We start from the raw sequence: 11,460 nt of genomic DNA, 5'->3' as shown, positions 1-11,460 counted from the left end.
TCTCTCTTTCTTGTTCTCAGCTTACCCAGGTTAGTTCCAAGTAAGCAGCTGACCGGGTCTACAGACTGTGATAGTCCTCAGTAATGGTTGATTGCAGCGATTGGCAAACATTTTTATAGCCTGTGTTCTCCTCAAGTCTCAGCTTCCTTGCTTTAGCCTCACTCATTATCATGTCAATTGTAACAGTTACTGGGAGTCTCACCCTCAGGCTGAGCTTGTTTCTGGAGCCACGGTGCAGGCAGCAAATTCAGGGAAATCTAAAGAGGAAGAGGTTGCTCCATTTCATTACATGTTCCACTCGCAACTCATCTGTACCGTTTCATGGTCACACCTTTAAAGAATTCCATTAAAAAACAACTAAGACCTGTTTGCATCTGGATAGACAGAAACTGGGGAGTGGGTATAGAATCCCTTCAGTGTGGAGGCAGGCCATTTAGCCCATCAAGTCCACAGCAACACTCTGAAGAAAATCCCATTCAGATCCACTCTCCTACCCTATTCTTGTAACCCCACATTTCCCATGGCAAATCCACCTAGCCTACACATCCCTGAACACTACGGGCAATTTAGCGTGGCCAATTCACCTGACCTGCACATCTTTGGACTGTGGGAGGAAACCGGAGCATCCGGAGGAAACCCACGCAGACACAGGGAGAATGTGCAAACTCCACACAGACAGTTGCCTGAGGCTGGAATCAAACCTGGGTTGATTAGCATAGCACTGCTGCCTCACCGTGCCAAATTGCCCCTAGTATTAGGTCAAGGGGTAAATGTAGGGGAATGGGTCTGGGTGGGTTGCGCTTCAGCGGGTCGGTGTGGACTTGTTCGGCCGAAGGGCCTGTTTCCACACTAAGTAATCTAATCTAAAAAAGAAATGAGATTAAAAGGAAGGTGGGTTAAACAGTATAAACACTGGTGCAACAGACAGACAAGAGTTTCTGTTGGAATGCAATGTGGCTGAACCAGCATTAACACTGAGCCCAGACCACACAAAGACAAAGCAATGAAGTTTGGTCAAGGGATGAGCATGAAGCTCAAACCTCAGGAGGAGTGAGGAGAGGGGATGGCTTCTGGGAAGATAGGAGTGGTGAGAACAGGAACCTTGCCATTTTGGGCATATGAGAAAAACAAGGTATTGTCTAAAACGATCCATTTTGAAATTTGGATTGTTTTGTCTACATGACTTAATGTCTAAATGTCCAAAAGAATCCTTGTTGTGATAGAGTGCTGCTTCAGAATCTTTTCTGGGATGGAGTGTCCAAACGTTGGATGCTCCTGGCATTGAAGTAGAAACACTTCAAACCACCTTCCTATTTGTCAGTGCACTCTTGCAATCTTGTGAAGCCATATTTCTGGCCTCACTACTCAAGCTCCTGAATACTAGAGCTACTCTATAGGCTCCCATCTCCCTGCTGAATTAGTTTTAAACCCTCCAAGGAGCTTTAACAAATTTCTTCCCCTTGTTTGTAGAGGTTCCACCTCCTGAAAGAGCCCCAAATTATCCAGGTATTGGAAACCCTCCCTCCTGCACCATCTGTGTTCTCCCTATTCTTTACCAGCATATAGCACAGGCAACAAACTAGATAACAACTTGCTCTAGCTGAGCTTCCATCCTAGCTCCCAGAACTTCTGCCTTTAACCCCCATGTCTTTTCCTACCTATGTTGTTAGTCCTTACATGGACTATGACTTGGGGCTGCTTCCCCTTGAATCCCAAGACATAACCCCAGCACATGGAAGGCAACACCAACTGTCAGTCTCATTCCCACCAGAACCTCCTATCTACCCAGTCCCCAATGACTAATGCTCTGCTCCTCTCCCCCTTCCCTGCTGCTCAGAAGGGACAGACTGCCAGAGACCTCTGGTAAGTCTTGCCCTCTTTCCTCCCCCCCACCCCACAGTATTCAAAATGGTGTACTTGTTATTGAGGGAAACTGCCTCCTTTCCTATATTACAGCAATCCATGTTTGCGGCATTTCGACCAGTTGAAGTGATTTTGGGGGACTGTGGCTGTGAACGACAATATAATAAATACATGCCTTGTCAGTAAGAGACACCCAAACATCCAGGCAGCATTCCCAAAAGTGGTTTCAAGTGAAAAAACAAAACAGCAAATATGCTTCTAATCCCAGCTCAGTCAAAAAATCTCTTGGCGGCAATCTGATATTTGTCTAAAAATATAGTTTCAATGAAGTGATTATCTAACCCATACATCATTCTGCCCTTTACAGCAGAAGGCGGGCAGTCATATCTGATACTCGGAATTTCTTCAGCTTGCAGGTACTTAAACAACGCAGCTTTAAAGAATTGAAAATAGCTCAAGGCAGTAACACTTGGTGTTGGCAGATTTGAGATCCCCGTTTCAGTGCCACAAGAATCTGATACTTGACATGCAGTTTAACCACAGATCAAACCTGGTAAACAGTTACATTTCCAAGAAGAAACAAAAACATTTTCAAGCCAAAAACATTTATTTAAATGTTCAAGTACAGGAAGTCAATGTGCAAAATGCAATGCTGGTGAAAATTGGTAAACAATACATTTCATTTTGCAATAATTTGCACTGTATGTACTGTCTAGTTTATATACACATACAAAGACTTCAAAATGCAGTAAATGTTTCATTTTACAAGTTCATATATTTCAATGTGAAACAATCACTGGCCACAACATTTGTCATTTATGACTTTTTTAAAAAAGGCACGTTTTCAAAATTTACTTAATATGCTGCTGGAACACCAGCCTAGAAACCAGTTCATTTAATATGGTGGACAGGACATGTGCTCACATAGACCAAGGACAAACCTGATGCTGACTAATTTAATAATGAAAGCAGTCCTGCTCCTTCCAATACCTAGATTTACTGTCCTGTACAACTGCAGCAATGCCCAAAACCAGAACCTCTCTCCCTCATGTGCCACAGCCTTGTCTCCCAAACCATGGCTAAATCTCTGCTCGCCACTGCTCTCAAACCTATGGCCTTCCTCTGCCAATCACCATGGGAACACCCATCATAGTACTTCTGTCCTAGAAAAATGGATTCTAAACTCTTTCAGTAAAATGTATAGCATGCAAATATTAAAAATATTGAAACAGAAGTTGTTCTGAAATGTATTTACTGATTGAGTGATCTGTCCCAAGACAACTTAAAAATACATTCTGGATTAGTGGCACTGGAAGAGCACAGCAGTTCAGGCAGCATCCGAGGAGCAGCAAAATCGATATTTCGGGCAAAAGCCCTTCATCCTGTATTCCTGATGAAGGGCTTTTGCCTGAAACGTCAATTTTACTGCACCTCAGATGCTGCCTGAACTGCTGTGCTCTTCTAGCACCACTATTCCAGAATCTGGTTTCTAGCATCTGCAGTCATTGTTTTTACCAACTTAAAAATACAGCCATTAGTAAAGGTGACATATTCTTGATGGAGTATTTTCTGTGGTTTTCCAGGACCAAGGTGTAGGCTTTGTTGCTCTTCTTACATACCTGTAAATTAATGTGATGCAGGAAAAAGTTCAGTTTCAGTTTCAGTGCAGTGTTAAATCTCATTCCTGAAGAAGGGCTTATGCCCGAAACGTCGATTCTCCTGTTCCCTGGATGCTGCCTGACCTGCTGCGCTTTTCCAGCAACACATTTCCAGCTTAAATCTCTATAGCCTAGCAAACTGGTCTTATTACCCAAACAGATGTGCTTTCCACTGGGAAATACCTCAAACATGTGCAATTCAGCACCCACTCCCCACCCCCATCAGTAGGAGCAGCAGAATAGATCAGGTTAACATGGCTGCCTCAATACCATGGACCAAGGTTCAATTCCAATGCCAGGCAACTGTTTGGAGTTTGCATATTCTCCCAGGGTCTGCATGGGTTTCCACTGGTTATTCCAGTTTCCTCCCACAGTGCAAAGATGCACAGGTTAGTTGACTGGCCATGCTTAAATTGTCCATTGTGTCCAGGGGTGTGCAGGCTAGGTGGATTAGCCATGGGAAATGCAAGTCTACAGGGATGCGGTAAGGGCCAACCTGCTCAGATGGTTGATGTGGACTTGATGGGCCAAATGGCCTGCTTCCACATCTAGGGATTCTATGAATGGATAATCTGAGCACAATACTGTAACAATCTCTATTGGGGTCGAAGGGTGGGTCAGTAAATTTGCAGATGATACGAAGATAGGTGGAGTTGTGGACAGTGAGGAGGGCTGTTGTCGGCTGCAGAGGGACTTAGATATGATGCAGAGCTGGGCTGAGGAGTGGCAGATGGAGTTCAACCCTGCCAAGTGTGAGGTTGTCCATTTTGGAAGAACAAATAAGAATGTGGAATACAGGGTTAATGGTAGGGTTCTAAGTCAGGTGGAGGAACAGAGGGATCTTGGGGTCTATGTACATAGATCTTTGAAGGTTGCCACTCAGGTGGATAGAGTTTGTAAGAAGGCCTATGGAGTATTATCGTTCATTAGCAGAGGGATTGAATTCAAGAGTCGTGAAGTGATGTTGCAGCTGTACAGGACTTTGGTTAGGCCACAGTTGGAGTACTGTGTGCAGTTCTGGTCGCCTCACTTTAGGAAAGATGTGGAAGCTTTGGAGAGGGTGCAGAGAAGATTTACCAGGATGTTGCCTGGAATGGAGAGGAAGTCGTACGAGGATAGGTTGAGAGTTCTCGGCCTTTTCTCGTTGGAACGGCGAAGGATGAGGGGTGACTTGATAGAGGTTTATAAGATGATCAGAGGAATAGATAGAGTAGACAGTCAGAAACTTTTTCCCCGGGTACAACAGAGTGTTACAAGGGGACATAAATTTAAGGTGAAGGGTGGAAGGTATAGGGGAGATGTCAGGGGTGGGTTCTTTACCCAGAGAGTGGTGGGGGCATGGAATGCGCTGCCCGTGGGAGTGGTAGAGTCGGAATCATTGGCGACCTTTAAGCGGCATTTGGATAGGTACATGGATGGGTACTTAATCTAGGTTAGAAGTTCGGCACAACATCGTGGGCCGAAGGGCCTGTTCTGTGCTGTATTGTTCTATGTTCTATGTTCTAATCTCCACCTACAGCAGAATGTTCTTCCATTTCACAAATATATTGTACAAGTTCTAGTAGATATTGGATGGGAAGAACTTTGCTGAAGTTAATTTTAAAATTTGCACCACATTAACCTGGTGAGATTTGTGCAGAGTATATATCTTTGGGTCTGAAATGTGAAGCATTTTTACTCAAGATGGACACAACTGTGGGGGATGGGAAAGTTGGATGGTTTGATCAGCCATAACAGTATTGAATGCAGGGCATGCTAATGGGCTGAATGGCATCCTCCCATTCCTATGGTGCTATCACAATTTGGAAACTGGGAAAATGTTTTGCACAATCAAGGTCTCTCTTCATCAGTACACTGCGAGCACTCAATGCAAATGAGTACAGCAAATAAAACAAAAATACTCACTTTTTAAAGTTCTGTCCAAATCAGCAATAAAGTCTTCCAGTTCCTTAGTGTCTCCCAGCTTTGCTGCTAAGAACAGAATCGATTGAAGCTTGTTAAATTGGAATTGACAATATTTGTTTTTCCTGTTGGCAAGGAGAGCTGCTGATTATATAACTTGCTTTAAAAAAATCAGACTATAGTGGTGGTGGACTGACAACTTTTCAAAAACATGACCATTATAGCCAGCAGTTTATTGTAAAGAACTGGATTGGTTTGCACATACTGCAGGGGGAAGATGGTGCTGCATTTGTAATAACACTAGCAACTTGGAGGCCTGGGCTAGTGTTCTGGGGGTGTAGGTTCAAACCCCACAAAAGGCAGCAAATAAGGTTCAAACTAAAAGCTAGTCTTGGTATGGTGACCATGAAACATTGTAGTAAAAACCCACCCAACTCACTCATGTCCTTTAGAGAAGAAAATCTGCCATCCTCATCTGGTCTGGCCTATACACAACTCCACACCAGATATAGCTAACTTTTAAACTGCCCTCTGAAGTGGCCTGAGCAAGATACTCAGTTCAAATAGGCATGGGTAATCAACACCAGTCTTGCCAGTGATGCCCACATCCCAGTCACCAAAGCCAAATCCATGCACAGTTAACTTGGCACAGCAAACATTAACTGGGCACTCAAATTCCATTAAATAACCCCTCGCCAAGTTTACGTTGTGCTTTTCCAACAAAAGTTACTGGTTTACACGGCTCAGCACAAACTACAGAAATCAATGCTTGAACAGCAAGGCCGATCAGCTAAATATGACAAAGCAATAATACCTTTAGGAGATGAAAGTGTGCAACTGTTAAGCTTCTTGTTGCTGAAGCTGTCTTTCTGAAGTGAGTCTGTACCTGCCGTTTTAAAAAACAAGAACAGGAACGAACATTAAAACCACTCCGCTGGAACATACACAAAGTATGTAAACATGAAAAAGCAGAGGCTGGTTCATTTGCCTCAGAAGTTCAAAAAGCCACAACCTTGCCCACCGAGGTAGAAAAGGTCCTGCACTTTGTACACTGCATAGAATAATTTCACAGCACGTAGGATAGAATCACAAATCAAGTGAAAAAAGTGAGTAGGAGAGGGGGCAATGCAGAACAACCTGATTCAATACTACACAGAAATCACATTAAATTAAAGTGTACAAGTTAGAGATGCAATAATCAGGGATACTTAGGAGCAGGAAGTTTAACACAGGGTAAAATCACAGGGATTATGCCTGGTGTTCAGTTTGATTTTGAAAGAACCTTTCAGCTCTGAAAAGCAGGTCAGAGAAAGATCTTACAGCAGGTATGCAAGTCAAAGCAGTGGGGGAAAATATATCCAGTACATTAATTGGATATTGAGGGTATTAAACTGGTCAAACCAAATTTAGGATTAATATTTAGGAAATTTTTCAAATCTCTTCAGTGAAGAAGCAGGCTATTCAACCAATCAAGTCCACATTGGACTTTTGGATCTGTGAGTGGAGGCATTCAAACAAACAGATGTGATCATCACCATCACCATCACCCAGCAGGATGAGGAGCACCAGTTTAAGGAAGAGCCATAATGAAGTCAAAATGTCAATTTCATTTTGGTCTGTAGAGATGCTACCAGACCCATTAAGTCCTCTTCAACACTTCAATTTTTATTTCATCCAGAAGACTAGGATGGAGCAGGGACATCTTGCTGCAGCTACACAAGACACTTAAGACCTCATTTGGAGTGCTCCACACAGTTCTGGTCACTTGACTATAGAAAATCTATTATTAAACTAGAAAAAGTGCAGAAAGGATTGACTAGGATGCTACCTGGACTGGAAGGTTTGAGTTAGAAGGAGAGACTGGACTTCTTTCCCTGGAGTGTAAGAGACTGATGGGTGATTTTATAGGCTTCGAGGCATAGAGAAAGTAGATAGTGACATATTCCCCATAGTGAGGGGGGGACTAATACTAGAGGGCATAGGAGAGAGGGGAGAGATACTGGAAGGAGCAATTTTTTTCCCCCACAGAGGGTGGAAAGTGTCTGGAATGGGCTACCAGAGGTAGCTGTGGAGGCGAGTAATGGATAGGAAGGTATGGAAGGATACCACCAAATTTAGGCATATGGGACTAGATTAATTGTGAAAACTGGATGGCATGGGAACGTTGGGCCAAAAGGCCTGTTTCCATGCTGTAAACCTCTGACTCTGAATATCATTAGTCTGAAAAGTGGCATCATGGAAGGGGAATGAGTCAGATAGGATATTTCAAGCTTCTGGATAATAGATTATTTAACTATACACAATGCAATGGAGAGGTGGGGAATTTCCATTCTGGCTTTGCTACAACGATCAAGGACTCTTACCCACACCTTCCTTGGTATTGAATACTCACTATCTGAGTCACTCATGCCACCATCACTTGTGCTCGTGCTGTTCCGCCTCTTCATGCATCTTAAATGTTCGTCATATCGGAAATGTCTCTTTTCTATGGGGGAGGCAAAGTCCTCGATGACTGCATTAAACTCACAGAGGACAGCAGTCAGATCTTCATCCTCCATCCGTGCTGCAACAGAAACAAGACTTGCCAAGTTACAAAACTGTGGAAATTGACACTAGTTAATACTCGAGAGTCTAGACTAACTGTGGCAACACCGATTCAAATCCACTACAGCAGCTGCATTTTAAAATTCAAAGAAGAGCAAGTGTGGTGTATAAAATTGGTCTGTGATGGCAACCACAGTAACTACTGTCAGCTATTGTTAATAGCTATCCAGTTCACTAACATCCTTTAGTAAGGTGGGCAGCATGGTGGCTCAGTGATTAGCACTGCTGCCTCACAGCACCAGGGACCCAGATTCAATTCTACCCTCAGGTGACTGCCTGTGGAGTTTAAACATTTTCCTGGTGTCTGAGTAAGTTTCCTCTGCATACTCCCACAGTCCAAAGAGGTGCAGGTTAGGTGGGGATTCCCTATAGGAATGTAGGATTATAGGGTTCAGGGTGGGTCTGGGATGCTCTTCAGAGGGTCAGTGTGGACTCAGTGGGTCAATGGCCTGCTCCTATTCTATAGTTATCTGTCTGTTTGTCTGTCCTTGCCCAGCATGGCCTACATGTGACTCCATACCTACAGGAGCATGCTTGCCTCTTAACTGCACTCAGAAATAGCTGGAAAGCCACTCAGTTCAAGCACAATTCAGGATGAGTAATAAATGGACGCCTCACTGGCAATGACCACACCCCACAAGAGAGCATGTCCACTGAAAGGCTCATTCAGACAACAGCAGGAGTCCTTGAACAGCAACCCCACGTCACCCAGTATGAGCCAAATCCTGTAAAGCTAAGACAAATACAGTAGATTCTGCAGTTCCCTATTAGGGAAAAGGGATGGAGAAACGTTTTAAGTCGAATTCGCCGTCCAGGGGAACAGTTCAAATATTAGACTCCCCAAACAGCTGGACACCCATTTCGAAATCGCAGTTGATGGGCTCAGCAGATTATCTGAGATAGTCAACTCAGAGGGCTCTCGTTAGAGGCAAAATGTTACAGAAGGTTCCGCAAAGCCTGCCTCAACAAGGGATCTCTCCCGCGCGTTATGTTGCCGCCTGTCGCGATGGGCCGAGTGGACTCATTCAGCGCCGCAAACTCTGCACCAGCCTCCTCGCTGAGAACAGGACCGAACGCACTCTCTCCCCCCCCCAAAGGGAAGTTGTTCTCTCTGCCCTTTCAGGATCCTGCAAACATGAACTTGCCCAACGCACTTTTTCGCATCTGCCACACTGGGCTGTGATGTCTATAAACAGGAATCCCCTTACCTCATCTCCCTCTCCCATACTGTGCCTACAAACAGAAATCTCCCCTCTTCTCCTTTCCCACATTAACCTGCCCGCTGTCTGTGAACAGGAATGTCCTCACACACACACATACACACCACTTGTCTTTTGTATAAACGGGAATCTCCTTACTCTTCATGCTCAAGGGTCTATCTTTGCCCCCTCCCAGTGAGATTGCAGCCCTGTGTTATTTCCAGGCGGATGTGGAGCAGCTGGACCCAGGCTGAGAGAGTGAGTGAGTGAGTGAGTGAGTGAGTGTATGAGGGACAGATCCCTCCAGCGCTCGGTGCCTTCACTCACATGCCACTGTCCTCCTGCCCTGATGCGACTTCATCCCAGTGGTTGTAAGCTCCCTCTGCACTCCAGCGTCGACTCTCCCGTTGCAAGCTCTTGTTTCTTAAAACTAACCCCCCGCCTCCTTTTATAGGAGAAGGCCCCGCCTCCTGTCTACGTCAGCCGGGGGAATCCCCCAGCGGTGATGTAACGGCGGGACTCCCCCCTGCTGCTGCTGCTGCTGCTGCTGCTGCTCCCGGGTCTTCCTCTCTGCAGTTTGACATCGGACAGCGACACTGCACACAGGGAGGAACACACTGAACAGGACAGCTCTTCTCTCTCGGCAGCAACGTGAAGCCTGGCCACTCTCTGCGATTACAGAGATGGAGAAAATGTCTTTCCACGTGGGAGGGACCTCTAAATATGAAATAAATCCACTGGGGATTTCAGGAGAACCCTCTTTTAGCCAGAGGGTGGCGGGGATGTGCGATGCATTGATAAGAAAAAAAATACATGAGTGGCAAAAAGGGAAAAGATCGACACGCTGAGCGGTGAGACACTTGCGTCCAGTTCTGGCCGCCCTGTCATAGGAAGGATATTATTAAGCTGGAAAGAGTTCAGAAGAGATTTACCAGGATGTTGCCAGGCAATAGACAATAGGTGCAGGAATAGGCCATTCTGCCCTTCGAGCCTGCACCACCATTCAATATGATCATGGCTGATCATCCTTAGGCTGGGACTTTTTTCCCTGGAGCAGAGGAGGTCGAGGGGTGACCTCAGAGAAGTTTATAACATCGTGAGGGGTATAGATAAGGTGAATTGCAGGTGTCTTTTCCCTAGGGTGAGAATTTCAAGACTAGAAAGATTTACAAAAGACATGAGGGACAATGTTTTTACACAAGAATGATTCATGTATGAAATGCACTTCCAGAGAAAGTGGAAGTAAAATTACAACATTTAAAAGTAACCATGGACTGGTTAGACCGATGGGTCTGTTCGTGCTGTATAATTCTACGATTTTGACTCAGACAGGCAAACTTGGACCAATTGGTCTGAATGGTCTGGTTCAGTGCTGTAAACTTTTATTTAATTAACTAGCAAATCCACATAAAACCATGGAGTGGTTAAGAATGTAACCTCTATCCTGATTTAAGGCAACCTTTGAGCGTTTTTTATGTGTTGGTTCACAGGATACAGGCATCACTGGCTGGATTGTCCAGACGACAATTAAGTGTCAACCACCTTGCTGTGAGTCTGGAGCCACATGTAGGCCAGACAAGGTGAGGATGGCAGATTTTCTCCCTGAAGGACATTAGCGAATGAGATCGGTGTTTACAACAATTAACACTGGTCTCATGGTCAACATTAGACTCTTCATTCCAAATTTTTAATTGAATCTACATTCCACCATCTGCTATTGTAGGATTTGAATCCAGTACCAGAGTATCTGGATCAATACTCTACCAATAGTAGCACTGGGCATGGAGATGAAAGTCAATAAATTTGAACTGCCTTATGAATGTTTTTAATTGATTTGTTCATGGGATGTGGGCATCGCCCAGCATTTATTGATGTAGTGGCTGGAATAAGGGCAAGGTAGATCTCCTTGAATATGAGATCCCTGATTTGGGTTGTTAATCTGGGCCAATCGGGGAGCCTCGGCAGATCAATATAAACAGGAGATTTACAAAGTCTTCTCATTGTAGGGACTGGCTCTGAGCTGGCTGGTCAGAGTTCATATATTGTGCACGTGTAAATAAAGGGTGACCTTGGTGACAGGATACCGGCCCTCTGTGCAGTTATTTCAATTAACCTGGAGGAGGTGATGGTGAGCTGCTTCCTTAGAAGGAATTCTAGGACTTTATCCTAGTGACACTTGTGTCAATGCTGTATATTGGTGTATATTGTCCTTTTTTTTTAAGGTAAACTTTAAG

The 11,460-nt window shown here is 44.5% G+C and overlaps 1 protein-coding gene across 2 annotated transcripts; it reads right to left on the bottom strand.

The window, feature by feature from the left end:
- Positions 1-2,451: 2,451 nt before the first annotated feature.
- Positions 2,452-9,665, bottom strand: rgcc (regulator of cell cycle). Of its 2 annotated transcripts, none has more exons than XM_043694453.2 (5): positions 9,554-9,665; positions 7,816-7,986; positions 6,238-6,309; positions 5,427-5,492; positions 2,452-3,482 (listed from the first exon to the last, which is right to left on the bottom strand). In XM_043694453.2, exons 1-5 carry the CDS (start codon positions 9,585-9,587, stop codon positions 3,475-3,477), a joined length of 351 nt encoding a protein of 116 aa, XP_043550388.2. In that variant the 5' UTR covers positions 9,588-9,665; the 3' UTR covers positions 2,452-3,474. The 2 variants fall into 2 exon arrangements, with proteins under 2 accessions (XP_043550388.2, XP_043550390.2); XM_043694455.2 differs by having other exon boundaries at positions 5,427-5,489.
- Positions 9,666-11,460: the final 1,795 nt, after the last annotated feature.

This window comes from Chiloscyllium plagiosum, unplaced genomic scaffold (genome assembly GCF_037043375.1).
Source record: "Chiloscyllium plagiosum isolate Xiang-an unplaced genomic scaffold, Cpla_swu_hap1 HiC_scaffold_12, whole genome shotgun sequence".
Classification (NCBI taxonomy): domain Eukaryota; kingdom Metazoa; phylum Chordata; class Chondrichthyes; order Orectolobiformes; family Hemiscylliidae; genus Chiloscyllium; species Chiloscyllium plagiosum.
Note: the sequence above shows the minus strand (reverse complement) of the source record. Positions and strands in the feature narration are given on the sequence as shown.